At 49.4% G+C, this 17,646-nt stretch overlaps 1 protein-coding gene across 1 annotated transcript; it reads left to right on the forward strand.

Moving 5' to 3' along the window:
* The first annotated feature begins 579 nt into the window (after positions 1-579).
* LOC144139460 (uncharacterized) lies at positions 580-3,033 on the forward strand. The gene has a single exon (XM_077671796.1). It carries the CDS (start codon positions 580-582, stop codon positions 3,031-3,033), a length of 2,454 nt encoding a protein of 817 aa, XP_077527922.1.
* The last annotated feature ends 14,613 nt before the right edge of the window (positions 3,034-17,646 follow it).

Below are 17,646 nucleotides of genomic sequence, written 5' to 3' on the forward strand. Positions count from 1 at the left end.
CCCGTAAATCGGCACAGTGGCCGCTCGGCCAGAAAAAAAACATCGTAAAGGATAACTGAAGAAACTCAAGCCGCACTATCGTAAAATGGTGGTACAGTATACTAAACTTGCGAAAATAAAAATTAATCAAGCGAAGACATACAAAATGAATCTCACGAAACGTATCGAGGAAAAGAACTGTTTTTTGCAATAATCCTGTGCACAAATCTGGCGCTGGTGTCGTTTTTTTTTAACTTGGAAAGCAACGCAGACTTCGCTTCTAAACGAGAGCAGGCTTTACTTGGATGATGTCGTGGATGCGCACCTCCTTCCCCGGCTGTGTTGGGATTCGAATGGGTGAACGATTCGTACGCCCGCGACTCACTCGTCTAACTCCACAATAGTAATTCAGCCATAAATTCTGAAAACTCGGTGTCATCTGAAATATCATCATCGTCACGATTAGTACCGCCATCATCACTATCGCTATTCGCAGCTCGGCCTCAATTTGCACCGTCAGCAGCCAGTTCCAGTCGCCTAAGGAGGTGCCTCGTCCCGATGGCGGCTCCGGGAACGGGCGCGAACGTGGTCCCTCGATCCATGGATGACAAAAAGCGGTCAGCTGCCAAGGTAGTCAGTGTTACGTTTCCTCGCATCTCCAAGGTAACGGCGCTGCTTCTGGAATTCTACATTAATCGTGAAAGTCCCATAAACGTGGAACGGGAACCGCTGTGCCACTTCTGCCATGAACAGGTGCTGTTGGCAGCGCAGGATCTCCAAAGGAAACTGAACAACCAGGTCATCACCTACCAAGACATACGAGACGCCGTTGAGAACCTAATACACCTGCACAACCTCTGTTACAAGAAGGCACAGGAAATCGCGAAGGATCTCGGTTTGTGCATTCGCAAGGTCATCGTTATTGTAGGTGAGCTCGCCACATCGCTCGAGAAGATCTCAGAAGTGCCTCTGACGGATTGGTTAGGAATAGCGGACACTATCGTAGCCACGACAGAGAAGCTGGAACCCGGAGAGGTTGCTCCCTTTTGGACATATATTCCTAAGCTGAGAGATTTTAAGGTCATTAAGCTCCTCGGCGCCGGAGGATTCGGTTCTGTGTACAAGGGATGTTACAAGCCTACCAATTTTACCTGCACTATAAAACTAGTGTCGTGCTCATCGGTCCACAGGCACAAGCAAGCCGCGATTGACAAGGTCGTGGCTTCTGTAATCAAGAACCCTTTTGTCGTCAAGTATCACTGCTGCTTCTCTTCCAGAGACGCCTATGTAAAAGTCATGGAGTACGTATGCGGCGTTGATCTCCAGAGAGTGGTGGACAAGGCTACGTACCTGCCGACTGAACATTGTCGTATAGTCATGGCTCAGTTAATCCTGGCCATAGAGCATATGCACCTCAAGGGCTTTCTGCACAGGGATATCAAGGTGTCAAATATGCTGATCACTCCCGGCGGAAGGGTTAAAGTGATAGACTTCGACACGAACAAAATATGCATCGGCCATTTCTCCAAGAGAGTCTTAAAGGGATACTTCACCAGGACTTCGTTCGAGTTTCGCGACGGGGAGACTGCCGGAACAGTAGCGTATATGGCGCCCGAGGTATTAAAGAAGCGGCCGTATGGTCGGTCCATGGACTGGTGGTCGGTCGGGGTGACGTTTTACAAGCTCATGACTGGCCGGGTGCCTTTCAGGGGGAAGAATAAAAGCGAGCTGAAAGACAAGATCGTCAATGCACCGTTGACGTGGCCGAAGGAGAAGGAGCACCCGCACTCCGCTTCCCCAGAGGCCAAAGACATTGTCTTCAAAATGCTCAAGAAGGATCCTATCGATCGACTGGGCTCGGTCTCGTACGTCGAAATTCGAAACCATCCATTCTTTGGAAACTTCAACTGGCGTAAACTCGCCACAACGAACAATCTTTGTAATATACCTGCTATCGCCGAAATTATGGCACGCAAGTCTAAAAAGTTGAGTCTTACTACCGGGAAACCCGACCTGACCATAGAGGCCTCAAGCAAAACTCTACACAAGAAGACCCTGCTCAAAGTGGAGGATATGGTTGACGTCGATGCTTCAAGTCAAAGACCCCTCTATACGTTCTCCTCCGCGAGCTTTAAGAATATGATGAATTACGCCAAATTATCAACGGGCCCGGGGAAGTTAAGTGATCAGTTTTTTGACACCAGTGGTACGACTTCCGAAGAACTCGACTACAAGAAGGCCTCCGACATGGACGTCAAAGCTGGAATAAATGCCTATAACGCGATGGGGGCGCCAGCGGACATGTCGATCTTTGCGAAAGAAAAGATCGACGTCATTTTGTTTCGATCAAAGTGCTTGGGCAAGTACTGGAGCTTCGGTTTGACCATTGTTGAAGTTTTCGGAGAGAGCAACCGGAAATTATTTATGGTTGAGAAAGTACATCCCGGCAGCCCCGCATCAGTGTCGCATGTCCTGGAGGGCGATTTCATTGTGGCTGTGAACGGCAAAGACATCGCACCGCTTTCTATTGGGGCAGTTAAACAAAGCATCGAAGACTCCCGAGAACAGCTCGTTCTGACAGTTTTGTCATCAAGCGCTTTTCGTCTCCTGGAGACGCCCTGTGATCTCGGCAAAATATTAAAAATGGCCGGCCAGGAAACCATTCAGCTAAGAGCCCTGCGTACGACGTGCGGAGGCAGCAGCAACTACGGTTTCACAGTCTTCGAGGCGAAGGCGTGGAACCAATACCGGAAGGCTCTCGTTCATTGCCACGTGATTCAAACGGTTAGTGGCGCACAGGTCATCACGCCCAAGAAGAACATCTACCCCGGCGACGTGCTTATCATGGTTGGTGGTGCCGCTGTTGACGACATGAGTGAGCAAACTCTAAAAGCTGCTCTGGCTCGAAGCGCCAACGATTTAACCATCACGATCGCCCCGATGTCACCTCTCCGTCTCGAGAGGCCATCGTATACCAAGCTGCACGAGGCTGTAATGACCGCAGCTCCCAAACAGTCGTCCAAGACGGCAATCCAACCAACCGCAGCCCCATAAATTACGTTAATGTGACTGATAATTGTGGTGACTAAGGTTATTTACAGTTTTATGAAAGCATAAAATGTTTATGCCAGCTTTCATTTGTATGATATTTAGTTTACAATGTGTGGAGTGTGAACGAGAGGACTAATGATCATTTTAAACTTTCATCGCGCAACCACATTATCTAATAGCATACGTACTGGGGACATTTTTATGTACGCACAGTGCGTTTTTACCTTGGCTCTTATACTGTGGATGATTTCGGGTAAAAAACACTGTTCTGAAAATAAAGCAGTAAATATTGTCTCCAGTGCATCTAGGACACCGCTGGCTCGTTTGATAATTTGATCGTATGGATTCCTATGCAGTTTTCTGAGGATTTATTGTCACGACAAGAATAAAAGATACTGTTTGACATCTTTCTTCCTTTACTGCTAACTCTTTCAAGAGAGAAAACAATATGCGGGAGAAGGCATTCCGTTAGAAACAATACTATGTCGTGTGATTGCAATCCTACATCAATGGTAAGGTTGATATTCGATTTATAATGCCTGAAATAACGCTTCTACCTGGCCAGGGTGTAAATGATCGTTATGTATTTAGAAAACCGGGGCGTTGCACCCTGCAAAGGAAAAAGAATCACTGATGCTGGTTTCATAAGCATCTTAAACTATCCTTCGTTTGCGTGGACTTGGGTTTATAATTCCCGTGTAGATATGAAGAAAAAATTGCATATGACATCTCCGTTTAGGTTCTAAGACGTTGGCACGCTAGCGTTACTCCGACGTCGAGGGAGCGTTTAGGAACAAAATTGCTGCATTTACCGTTCATCCTTTTCAAGTACTGAAGTTGAGGGACGAGAGCTGGGGTAGCCGCCACAGTTTTAATTGCCGCGGCGCCGGAAACTCAGACGCCATGTACGCGTGCGTGGCTTAGTGCATGGGCGTCAAAAGTTGCATCTTCGGGGTGTTGGTCAGTTTGAGAGTGAAAGCAACAGTGTTTATCGTGCTGGCGTGACTGGATTTTGGGTTTTTGATGAGACAAACAGAGAGAGAGAGAGGGAGATGGAGAGGAAGGGAGAGTAAAGTGTCTGTTTAGTAATACTGAATCTTTGGGAGAAGGGGATAAAGCGATGATAGGCCCAATGGGTTGAGCCAGGGTTCCAGGGCCCCCAGAATTAAGCTTGTCAGTTCAGCCTGTCATGTGTCGATATAACTTGAATATGTAATGTTTGAATTGTTCACTCCTGAGCATATCCTTGGATATGACCAGGTTTTCCAGAAATGGGTGAATGTTTTCCCGTATTTAGCACAGTTTTAGGTCTCTTCTGGGCATTTCCTACCAAACAACCTCGCCCATCTGGATTTGTGGGTATATGTGTAGGTTTCTATCGTGACTAGATCCCCGTGGGGGCATGGGGAAGGATTTTGTTTCTAGGCGTACGATGAGGAGACGTGTTCTATAGTTTTCTGAGGGCTGAGTATGAGAGCGGTGGTCCACAGGGGAGCATCTTGGTCCGCTGGGTCACTCTTTCAGGACCCTTGTGTCGGTGTGTTAATGTACTGTGAACTTTTATCATTGTGCATTGGAGAATCTTTCTCAACCATTTTGCTCCTCCGCCTGAAGACAAGATACTAATGGCCTATTGAGCATATCTAATGATGTTTAGGCATGTATTCGACAGTTCCGCTAGTGGAATCGCAAAGAGGATTCAATTCCCGCGTGTATCAAGGTAATGGAATTACAGCTATTGCAACAGTACTTTAGTACGACAATTGTTGCCTCGTATTTTCCAGCGTCCGGCGTCGGCCTATAGTGGTGTTTTCGTGGTACTGGAACTTTCCTGAAAGATATTTGATCCTGTATTTTCACCCGTCATTGCGTAGGTTCGGATCACGTTTTTAAGTAGGGAGAGGGCTTTTATGGAAAGATGCTGGATCACTGACTTATCCATCGGAACGCCCATACTTTTTTTTTCAGGAGATGTGCCGGTATTAAGTGCGAATGCACTTCTTAAGCGAGCCTGAAGCGTCCGCCGCCGTCCGCATAGCAACAGCTGCGGGTGCGCGCGCTCCTCGTCTTCCTTGGCAGCGGGGGGAGATGGGCGCGCGCTGCCTGGCCGCTGACACGGCACATACCCACGTGGGGGATTGGCCAGGAATCTCCGCGTCTTCCTTGGCAACGGGGGGAGATGGGCGCGCGCTGCCTGGCCGCTGACATGGCACATACCCACGTGGGGGATTGGCCAGGAATCGGGCGTGAGAAGGGCTAATGCACCCGCCTAAAGGAGTACTGACACGAAATTTCAAAGCTGAGATCCGCTCTAGCAATCAAGTACAACGACAACACAAATAGGTGTCTGTGAATAAATGCATCTTTCTTTCTTTGTAGTTGTGTGTGTGTGTGTGTGTGTGATCTCTCTTTCGCGAACATTACCGAACCGCGCAAATTCAACTCGTGCATTCGCACTTTCACATTCTTCCCCTCGGGGAAATGCGGGGAATTTTTTTTACAGGATAACCGGCCCCCTTTTGTTTTTCCCACACACTCCTTTTGCGCTAGAAGGGGGGCCTCTCTGATTTATACACAGGCATACCCTAAGGGACAATTTCAAGGCCCTTCAGGTGCTTGAGAAAAAAAAATGGCTGCGGCTCAGCTCATCTAAGCTTCGATATGCAAAAGAAACGCTTGGCTTGGTGTAGTTGAGTCTTGGTTTCGCTCGGTTAAACCTTTGATTTAGCTGTATTGCCGACCACGTCTCAAAGGCGTTCGGTTCCGTGAAACGCTCACAGAGGAAGGCCAGGTGAACGCGGGTTCATTCATGGCGGACGCACCGTTCCTCTTCGCCAGGCGTGAGACAAGTCTTGTTGCCCGAAACGACCCAGCGCCGCATGCATGGGCGTCTGCGGGGGTGGTTGGCTGCCTCGGCCGCAGCGGCGGTGGCGACCACTATCATTGCCCGCTGGCGCCAACAGCGGGCCCGTTGAATCACGTGAGGTGCTTTGAGGGGTGTGTCCCAGGGAAGGGAGGGGGGGGGGCTGTGTCTTCGGTCAAAAGTTCATTTCCGCATCCTCCAGGAAATCGCTGGACGAAAGTAGTAAAGCTTTGCTTTAATAAGCAGGTTAAAGTCTGCCCTGTATGATGTCCTAATGATGGTATTTATTTGGCCTTCTTCAGTGCGGGTAAATAGTTTCTGGATCCTGGCTTATGATCAGTGCCTGCACAAGTTTTATCATTTTTTTCTGTCACTGCTATGCTTCCCCTGTGGAGGCGTTTTATTTTGCGGGCTAAATAGTTAAAGATTTTCTTTGCTTTTGGTGATTGTGAGTACGGCTTCTCCGCTTCTCTGTATTGTCCGGCCGAGGAAACTTAGGTGAACTCTTTAGAGGATCTTATGAGGTCCTCCCTAAATGTTTTTTTTTATTTGCCGCAGTTGCCGCATGGCGCGATTTATCGTTTTCCGTAAAGACCTTGCGACGGTGACACAACCGCGAAAATTTATGCCATTTTAAATTTCGCTTAATAAGATGCTGTGTATACTCGGTTTTGTTTCGCACTGAGAAACATCTATTTCGTTCCTGGTTACAATGTCAGCTTTCCCTGGTTTTTTAACGCCGCGCGTTTATCTTCTGCTGCCTTTTTATGCTAGGCAACACAATGTTCGCGCCTGCATTCGGGTGCCTCGATTAACGAGCGTCTGCGTATGTACGGCCCCGCTGTCATCGCGGCACCCCCTAGCCGGCATCATTTCAGGTCGTGGGATAGGCCCTTTGGTAGTGGCGTAAGTTGTGGACACGGGCGGCGACCCAGTCTGCTCAGAAACTAACTACAGTGCGCAGGTGTGGTGCCTCCTGAGATCGCGTACTCTTTTTTTTATTGTCCTCCTTTCCACAATTTAATGGTCGTTACTCGTCATTGCCAATTCCGGTTAGCCCTCAGATCTCGCTGCCTGTATTGTAGTTTATAGTTAGCACCGGTATCGTACTTCCGTGGACGCTTGATGATCACGGCTGATAGCGGACGGCTACCAAGCACACGGAAATCGAAAAATGAGCCTAATAACGCTAGTGTGTTAAAACTCGAGTGTTTTAATATTAATAGAGATGTTCACCGGGGTGGGGAGCGGGAAGCAAGAATACTAATCAGGTACCAATGCGCTATCAGGCAACTGAAGTGTGTGCCCTGCTAGCGTCAAGCATGTGGAAGAGCGCCATAGTAAGCTAGCACGAGGGTATGCGTACAAGACGTGTCGGTAGGAAAAGAAGCACCGGATGCGGCGCTTGCTGAACCAGCTGAACCAGCTGAATCGCTTTAACTCTCGGACCTCCGTTCGTCTCGGCTCCACGCCTGCGAATAAACCCCCTCTGAACCAAGTGCCGGAATGTCGACTGTCTCATGTAGAGAAGAGGGTAAAATTTCTGCTTCAGTAGTTCCTGACGAATACCTACAAAATTCCATTGCAAACACAATTATCCTGAATTCTCGCCAGAAAAAAAATCAAAACATTCTTATGCGACATTCGTTCTGCAAACATAAATACTGTTTTCAAAATCATTGTGTCGGTTACCGCGTGCACGTCATGCATAGAATCATCATCTCCCGTGTTGATAGCAAGATAGAGCATGAAGGCTCCGTTCAGTTTTTAACAGCTCCTTTTGCGAACAAGAAAATGCTTTTTAAGTAATGAGGTGAAAAACAATAAAAAATGCGCAGCGGATGGTCTTAATATTCTGCTTCTTCCATCTGAAGAAAAAGAAAAGGGGCTGCCAGAAAAGAACGTGCGGGAGATGTCAAGGGTCTCCACCAGTAACTCACACCAAGGCTTTTTTTCTTTCGTAAGTTCATTTGGTTGTGTCAGTTGTCATTAGTGGTTAAAACACCGTCGGCAATACTTTGTCTGTGAATAGTGACTAATAAATCAGAGCCCTTCTGATGGGAAGAGGGAAACACAGAGAAGCAGGCGGTGTAGTGGGATTTGCTGTGGTCGACATTTACGTATTTTGGGGAGTTTCTATACTGAATTATAAGAACGGTGGTCCGATCGTTACTTCACAGACTAAGGACACCGTCGGTTAAACTGTCCAAAACGCCGTTTCATTAGAGCAGGCCGACAGACAGACAGACAGACAGACAGACAGACAGACAGACAGACAGACAGACAGACAGACAGACAAGGAACTTTACTGATGGAAGGAGAGACTACGGTGCCCCTTTTACGCCACGGGCCGCTCCCACGTTGGGACGGGAAGGCCATGCTTCACCGCCGCATTGTGGGCTCTTTGGACAGCCGATAACTGACGTGAAAACTCGGAGCTTCGTAGCGCATGGCTCCACTCTTCTTCGGTGCAGCTATTCGGGTCTCCCTTTAAAGGGACACTGAAGTGAATTTGTCAAGCTCCCGTTTTTGCTTGCACTGCGTAGACTGGCTCAAATTAGCACACTTTTCATCGTTTATCCGGTTGACTAATCGGTAATTATTTTACAAAGCGCGAAAGAAGAAAAACTACCATGCGCGGTTTGCGGCGGCCGCACCAACTAAGCTGTGACGTTGGGAGGAGGGGGCACCGTGATTGGACGATGCCCAAGGTTAGCAATCAAACAAGTTTCGGTTTCGGTTTCGGTTCTGTAAAACAACATGTTTGACATCCGATGGCATCGTTGGATGGGCATTCTCAATATCACAGTAATCGTAGTACCGCGCTTCTGCCATGTTGTCGGCTGTAAAATGCATAAGATAAGCCTCCCAGGACGGCTTGGAATCGTAGCATTCATTAGCTGAGCCCTACGCAGTGCATGAACGCCCTCCGCGTCCCCGCAGACGCTCAAATGCATGCACTTTTCCCCCGTATTTGGAGCTTGCCTCACTCATGCCTGTATCGTAAAAAGCGTGTTCGCACCAGTCCAAGGGTCTGTTGATTCTGGCCTGTGCCCACTGCCCGCAAGCAGTCGGTGCTTATGGCAACAGCACGGCAGCGATAACTCGCTAGCGCGCCAGTGCCAGCCTGCGCGAGTTCTGTGGACTAGTTTGTGGAGCAATGAGCGTTGCGGCCCAAAAAAAGGTGAACCCGGTATAGAAAACATCAGCGAAAAACGAAAAAGTGAACTTATAAAAAAAAAGCATGAACCCGCGGGAATTCGAACTTGTGACTGGCAAAACACTTCTGGTGACATACCTAGCGCTCCAGACAACTAGGCTACGAGCGTTTTTTTTTTCTTTATTGCCTGGATTCGACAATTCACAACGCGTCACAGATCAACAGCGTAAATAATATACGACAAACACGTGGTGAGGCGGCCCGACTTAGGCCTAGTGATGTCCTTTAAAACTCTTTCAATGACGTAAGCTGCTCTATCTTTGGGAGCCACACAGGTGATACCTCTTGAGATTTAATTACCTCCAGATAACGACCTACACTTTCTCTGAAGTACTGCTTTGCGGAACGGGCATCTACATCGTTGTACAGACTAGGCGACGAGCGGGCGATGCCGAACACGGAAATATAAGCTATATAATTATAACCAATTTACACTTTTATTTAGTTTTAGTATTTCAAGCAGCTTAGGTGACTATTTGTTGTATTGCGCTCGTGCAGTAAGCGTCCCCCGAGTTTCCACAATAGCTCACGTCTAGCAATTGCATTTCGTAGACGGAAAAGCGTTCGCAGATGGGTAGTCGCGCTGCTGACCGCTGTGCTTGTTCGCCCAGCGCAAAAAAGTGCTTCCCGCACCCTAGTTTTACGCTGTACGGTAAAAATATCAGTTGATTTTATTTCCTTAGTACCTATATTGACTTCGCTGACTCCTCTCCCCTTCAAGAGGCCTTATATTTTCCTACTGGCGTACCAGTCAGCGAAGCGTCGCATGTGCGCTTGTGCGAAGCGACCTTGACTTGGACCTACATACAGTGTACAAACTAACGAAGTAAAGAAAGGCACATTCTTCCATTCCCAAACGTGTTGTGGCTTAGTTTCAACCGATCGAGCGAATTGCGATGACCCGTCGGCGGCCGGCGGACTAAACGCGGGGCCGACTGACTCGGTCGCGGAAGGTCGGCGAGCCGTGCAGTAGCGCAGCCAATTGCCAGCTCCTCTCCTGTTGACGTCACACGAAAACGCCACAGAAAATGGGCGAGCGTAAAGAGAGGAGGACAGCATTTTCGAATTGATTTTTCTACTAAATAAATTCGCGTAAACGCGCTCAGAGTGGTCGAAACATGGCCTAGGGACTCCGGACTACAATTTGCGCTCGTAATCCCGCATTGTTTACAAATCACTTCAGTGGCCCTTTAACGAAGGGCATCCCAAGAGCATGTGCTCTAAATTACTTTTCTGTTCACATTTCTTGTTAGGCGCTCTGCGCCTCCTGGGATCCATTCGCTCAATTTTTTTTATTTTTCTTAACTTTATTTCGAGTCTTTTCCTTGCACTACATTCCGTGACATTTTTATTTAACTTTAGTTTCCTCTCTATTGTTGCTTTCCCGAGCTCTCACATTCACTTCACTGCAATGTAATCATCCCCATCTGGCGTAGCAAGCACTGCCGCTAGCAGAGCTGACCTCTCCAGCCCACATTAAAGAGTTCTCTCTCGCTCTCTCTCGGGCAGTTCGGGCTATAGCCGTTTGGATTGACGGAGTGAAACATAGCCAAGTTTGGATACGATCCTGTCTGAATCATGCGCACTGTGATAGCCTTTGGTCGGTTTAGCTTACCGTGGGGAGATCAGTAGACTCTTCTGTCAAGGTAGTAGTGCTTAGATACGTCATTTAAGATGTAAAGAATGTCTCGCAATTCGACAAGCCTAGGTTTAACAAGACCTCGACTCGCATTCGCGTCCGCGCGGTGGGTTAGTGCGCACGCTTGGACGTATGCGATGTCGTTGAGGTTGGCGAGGGAATCGAGCTAGCAGTAGAGATGTGCCGGGAACCACGTGATAGTGTGTGGGTGGAGTACCCTACTGTGGATGATTCTAAATGCTTCTTCGGCGATGTAGCACGGCTGCGCTAATCACAGCGTAAGCTCTAGTGCGCCGCACGGGCAACCGCTGTGAAGCGCACCATTGCGCAATGACAGGGGGGAGATTGGCGACGCCCGTGGAACGCAGTACTATACACGACTCAGGAAATACCGGCAGCGGTGGACGAGATTTTAAAGTGGGGAAAACCATACTTTCGCCGTCCATGCTACACTGGGCTTCCTACAATGTGGAAAAACGACAGTACAAAGCCAAGCTTACAAGTGTTTTGTTAGGCTCCGGTTTTACTCTAAACACAAACTAATTGCTGGGAAAACACTTTTCCAAGGGCAATGTCAGACATCGTGTACCCTAATGTGGAGGGTTTCAGGGAAATTCCTTTTTTTTTAATTATTCGATGCGTTGAATACACACCGCCGAGAAAACTGAGGCACGCGCAATACGCGGCCGCCCCCTACAAAAGGGCAGCGGAGGTCGCCAGCGAGGGAAAATCGTAATGCCCGCCAGATGGATAACCAAGTTCCTAAGGTTTAGTTCCACACGTACCCGTGGAGATGAGACATATACAGCTTCTCTGTAAAGCGCCAAATGTTCCAGGAATACCGCCTGGTGCACCCATTACGCTTCGCTACATTGCATGTCGTACAGGTATTCGGGCAGCCTAGAAATCTCTGCCAATAAGTGAGCACTGCCAACCAATCCACGTCGCAGTGCCTCACAGACGAACAATTTCACCATATTCCGTAGAGGCCCAACAGCAATACAAGGTCGCATGGTAAAACATTTTGACCTTATACTGACAATAAGCGGATAACATGTGCCGTGAGCATGACACGTTCTGTTCAAGAAATACAAAGGGCATCCTAAAAAAATGGCATCCCAGAACATATTTCGCCATTGTCGAAGGTTTTTGAATGAAGGTAAATTACAGGGGATAAGTACAAGCAATTCCTCTGTTGAGTCATAAATTAAATGTGAGTTTTGTGGTGTCAAATTCTGAAAAATAAGATCTTCACTGAGGTTGATACGAACATCTTGTTCACACGGAAAAATAGATAGCTTGACCGGGCCCGAATTGTGCAAGAACACCATATTGACACAAGGAACCGCATGTCGTACAACGAGCAATGAGCGGCCTATTCTGTGGCGTAAGCAGAGCTATACGTATTCTTCGTAACGCAATTAAAAATCTTATTGACGGCGTTGATTGTAGGGTTACTATACTCGCTTCAAATTGAAGCGAGTGACCATTGGCGCGGCCACCGGTTCCGTTATGCCGGAAAGCCCGCTTTCAGGGCTGAAAAAAGTGGGTTTCTTTTAATTGCGCAAGCACTCGCCACCAAGCCGGCAACACAGCCCGAGCCATGTAATTTCCCGTTTTGGCGTGGAAATAAACATTTTATGAGGAGGCACATATAGTAGTTATAATGGCCCCCCTGGAGATAACTGGTCGGCGGGAATATCAAAAACGAAAAATACAAAAAACAAGGAATATAAAAAGAAATCAACCATCGAAATTAAGCGCATCTAACCCAAACACCGCCCTCACAAATCCAAGACAAACAAATCCACAACAGACATAGAAAAACAGAAATAGAAACATCATAAAGAATTGGCGAAGCTTGCGCATAGTCGCGCAAGGCTTTAACCATAGCGCAGCTGGACGATTTAGATTTTTATCAGCCGGTGAAAGACAGACCACCAGAAATTGCGTTAGGTTTGAAATTGTTTATTTACATGTTCCGTCGTCGATCTTGACTGTGGTAGTATTTGTCATCGTCATATCCATCTATATCGTTGTCTTTCTCATGGATAACTGTCGGACCCGGATTGTTTTATGCCTGTGTCTAATCTCACGGCAACCGTGAGAATTTTCTCCGGAAAATTTGGGGGGTCGCCTGCGTAAGGCTAGCCTGTGAAGCGAACTTCACCTGCTAGCGTTTGCGCAATCGTCCCGCCGTATAACTTGGCGGCTCTCACGCGACTCCCGACCCGCCGTGCGCAGAGTCGCGCGTGGCTCAGGGTTGGGGCGAAAAAGGACACCACGTACTGGGCCGCGTTGCACGCGCAAGAACCGGCTGCAACCGGCAGCGCAAACTCGGCACCGGGAGCGCGAGCTTGTCTGTGTTCGCCAACGGACGCGCGAGCGCACGTGCACTGCGAGGGGGAGGTCACGCAAGAGATCACGCCACGAACGCAGGCAGTCGTTCTCGGAGATCGAACGAGACGCAAGGACCTTTGCTCGTTTCCTCTCGTCTTGTTCGGGCACAAGGTTCGCCACCAGGGGGCTGAGCTGTTCAGGTACAGTCCACATGGGCTCTGTATTTTCTCACTTTTTGTGGCGATAATTCCATGACCACCTTGAAAGAATCACTGCATCGAGTGTCTCCAAGCATCCGCTACCTGAGGACACCAAATTTTGGAAGATAGGAACCCCGGCTGGCCTTCTTCGGCCAACATTTCCATCTCAAGCGGCCCAGCCCAGCTAACCCTACTTCGAACATCGGCGCACCGAGGAACGGCGGCGACGGCCGCCTCCCCGCCTAGACTCACGGGTGACAATCCCCCGAGCACCGGAGTCGCAAAATGGAGGGCGTCGAAGTGGAAGGTGAGCCCATCTCGCCTGAAGAAATTACGGAGGAGGCAGGCTGGCTCACAAGCCATCGTCGACGTGGCGCTCGCGCCATCGCTAACATGAACCTGACTCATCGTGGGCAAGACGCTGGCAGCGTCCGGTCAACGAACCAGAGGCCACGTGCACAACAGCAACTGCGCAGGCAACGGCGAACGCCTCGCCAAGCGCACCTGCCCAAGGAAGACATAAAGATCGTGCTGCGGCCGAGAGAGGGCCTGGACGTGACGAAGATGAGCCTCGCTGGTCGGCGCGACGGCGTGTTAAGCGCGACGGGCCTCGCATGCGAGGAAGCGGAAGAAGACGTCCTCCGCATCCACACCACCAAGAACATCATCGTTGCAAGTACCCCCAGCATGGAGCGGGCAGAGAAGTACAATGCAATCAAAATGCTCCGCATCGGACAGAAGACCTATGAGGTGTCCGCGTACGTGGCACCGCCGGAGGACACCGCCAAAGGGGTGATACACAACATCCCTGAATATGACAGCGCCGAAGCCATAACGAAGAGTCTCGTGTACAAGAAAAACCCCACGATTCTACAAGCAAGAAGGATGGGCCGGACCAACTCAGTCATCATCGTTTTCGAAGGCGACAGAGTACCCCACTACGTCTATTATCGCGGAGCCGAGTACAGATGCTTCCTGCACAAGAAGCAGCATGAGGTATGCGACGCATGCGGTCGAGTGGGACATCGGTCCGATGTGTGCCCCATACCAGAGAGCAAGGTATGCAAAAACTGTGGCAGTGTAAACCCGCCAGAAAACCATCCCTGCGAAACAAAATGCGCTCTGTGTGGACTGGATCACCCCACCGGCGACAAAAAATGCCGGCAACGATTTTGTACTCCCTACTTGATTAAAAAACGAGAGTGGGAGAAGAAACAAAGGCAAGAGGAAAACGACAAGGGAAAACACTGCGGCCGACGTGGGGACACATCGTCCATACTCAAGCACAGCGAGAAGCAGGACAAGGAAGGCGATAGGCGTGATCGTTCCAGCTCCTTCCCGCGTCTCCCTCTTCACGAGCGACAGAGCAGGAAGGACTCAAGCCGAGCATCTGGTGTCCGAGGTGATTCCACCGGGAGACAGCACCGGTCGAGATCGAAGTCTGGACGCCGAAGCCCCCGTGCCGCGGGCCGCCAGGACGCGAGGCATCGATCAAGGTCCACGTCTCGCAGCGTAAACCTTCCGCCGAGTGGAAACCCACAAAGCAAGGTGAGCTGGGCTAGCGCGGTCTCCCACAGCGCAGCTCCGCGGACGAACGCGGAAGACGGTGGTAGCAAAGCTAGCTCGGCAGAAGTAGGACAATCAGAAATAACTAAAATCAAACAGATGCTGGAGATAGTACTTAGCGAAAATAAGGCCCTTAAAGCAGAAATTGCGAAACTCAAGGGCGCAAACGGTAATCTACTGGCCACGCCACAGAATTCAGGCGCATCCCGTCGCAGCCTCGCGGCAGCGAGCATTATACAACATCAATCTCCTAAAACACTGGTGGAGAAAGAGCCGTCGCAAATCCCCTTATTAGAAGCTTCGTCTAGTGACGAGATGGACGAGTCGACACCTGAGTCGCCTGAATCCCCCCCTCCGAAGCGCAGGGCGACTAACGAAGAACAAGGCCTCTCAATAAACCCCGAGGTATCCGGGGCAAGTGAATGGGGAAATCAAGAAATGATTAACCAATTTGGGGAAAGACTGAGCGGGACGCTAAGCAAAAAATTCGAAGCCATGCTGGCAAAATTCGCCGAGAGCATTGGCGCCAAAATCGATGCCCTGAACACGAGAGTGACATTACTTGAAAACGCCACCCCGGGCGTTAGCATGGGAGGAGGAGGGGGCGCGGGCCCAATAAAACCTACCAAACCCTACTCCAGACCCACTTCGGTGGAAAGCGCTAGAGCCACCCTCGAAAACGCTCAGCAAAGGAACTATGGCGCGGAATAAGACAAACAAGCTTGTCGTTTGGCAGTGGAACTGTCGGGGCTTCCAGCGCAAAAGGGGTAACGTAGAGCAGTTTGTTAAAACCGAAAATCGAGATGATACGCCGGACGTTATTTGTCTCCAGGAGACGGGTGGCCCAGCAAAATTACCAGGCTATAAGTGCTACTGTGAGCTGGAGAATGACGCCTCGGATGATGAACCAAAAAAGAAATCGATTGTGGCGACCCTCGTCAAGCGTAACTTGCCTGCCATACGTCGCGACATTGATGACGGCACAACGTCCGCGGATCACGTTCTTGTAGAAATAATACCAGACAGGAAACACAAGGTTGGCAGTATCTTCATACTTAATATATACAGCTCCCCTCGTAAAAATCACAGATTTGCAAAGCTGTTCCGCAAAACACTAGAAATTGCCAAAAGAAACACATTGATAATCGTAGGAGACTTCAATGCTCATCATCCTGCGTGGGGATACAAGCGGGAAACGATAAAGGGAAGGAACCTCTGGCTTGACGCGCAGCAGGAGGGCCTTACCCTGATGACAGACCCCGCACACCCTACGCGGAAAGGAAACAGTGTAAGTGGAGACACATCACCGGACCTCACATTCACGAAAGGTACACGAACAGACGCCACATGGCTAAATACACATGAAAACTTAGGCAGTGACCACTTCATACTTGCGACCACATTCGAGGCAGGGGTCGCGAAACACAAAGGGGGGAGACGACTCAAAATTATCGACTGGGATACTTTCCGTCAGATAAGAACAGCCGAACTTGGCTCAAGCGACAGCGCTAGCACCCACCACAGGGATATTGAAGATATCGAGGAATGGGCAGCACAGCTACGTAGTAGCGTAGCGCAAGCAACGAAAGACATACCAGAAGAGGCAAACCTCAGTCAGGCCGATGCTAGGCTACTGCACATGTGGGAGGCCAAGCAAAGCCTACAAAGGCGACTAAAACGACAAAAATTAAATCGTAATTTACGCAGACGTCTGGCAGCCCTGAACCGGGAGATTGATGACTATGCAAATCAACTAACACGGCAAAATTGGTACAGTACATGCGATAGCATGGAACCCCTGATTGGCCTCGCAAAAACTTGGAGCATTCTTCGCTGGCTTATTGACCCGGAAAATAGCAAGAACACTCAAAAGCACAACCTGAGCATCTTACTGCACCGATTCGAAGGCTCGGATGATGACCTAATAGAAACACTTCATGATAGATATATAGGGATGAACGCCAAAGAGGAGCTTAAAACATACACGGGCAAGGAGAATGAATTCATGGACCGTCCCATCACGGAGGGGGAAGTACGAGGTGCCATTCAGGACCTCCGCACCAGATCTTCCCCGGGCCCAGACGGCATAACGAACAAGATGCTGCGCAACCTAGACGACGCCTCTGTTGGGGCCTTGACCCGGTACATGAACGTCTGCTGGGAACGAGGTCAAATTCCGGGGCAGTGGAAAACAGCCAAGGTGGTGATGATCCCGAAGCCCGGTAAAAAGTTGCAGATAGAGAATCTCAGACCCATATCACTTACGTCATGCGTAGGTAAAATAATGGAACATGTCATATTGAAAAGGCTTAATAGATACGCAGAAGAGGAAGGCCTTTTTCCCGAAACGATGATAGGTTTTCGCCCAAAATTGTCAACACAAGACGTCATGCTCAGGCTCAAGCACAGTATCATTGACGGATATAATTGTTCCCCTTTAGATACTAGGGCAATTGTGAGGCTCGACCTAACCAAGGCCTCCGACAACGTAAAACACTCGGCTATGTTAGAGAACATGGACAAACTAGGAATAGGCCGCAAGACGTATGAGTATGTCAGGAACTTCCTTACGGATCGAACGGCTACACTTACAATAGGGGGGCTCCAATCGGCCACTTTGGAGCTCGGGAGCAGAGGTACGCCTCAGGGGTCTGTCCTCTCGCCCTTCCTTTTCAATGTGGTCATGATGGGTCTTCCAGAAATCCTAAACGACATAGAGGGACTTTATCACAGCCTGTACGCCGATGATGTCACGCTCTGGGTGGCCGGGGGTAGCGACGGGCATGTA

The sequence above is a fragment of the Haemaphysalis longicornis genome, unplaced genomic scaffold, assembly GCF_048455015.1.
Source record: "Haemaphysalis longicornis isolate Haplotype H1 unplaced genomic scaffold, Haemaphysalis longicornis Haplotype H1 scaffold_5, whole genome shotgun sequence".
Classification (NCBI taxonomy): Eukaryota; Metazoa; Arthropoda; class Arachnida; order Ixodida; family Ixodidae; genus Haemaphysalis; species Haemaphysalis longicornis.

Excerpts from the sequence above, each read along its gene's own strand:
- LOC144139460 (XM_077671796.1), top strand. The coding sequence starts at position 580 with ATGGATGACAAAAAGCGGTCAGCTGCCAAGGTAGTCAGTGTTACGTTT.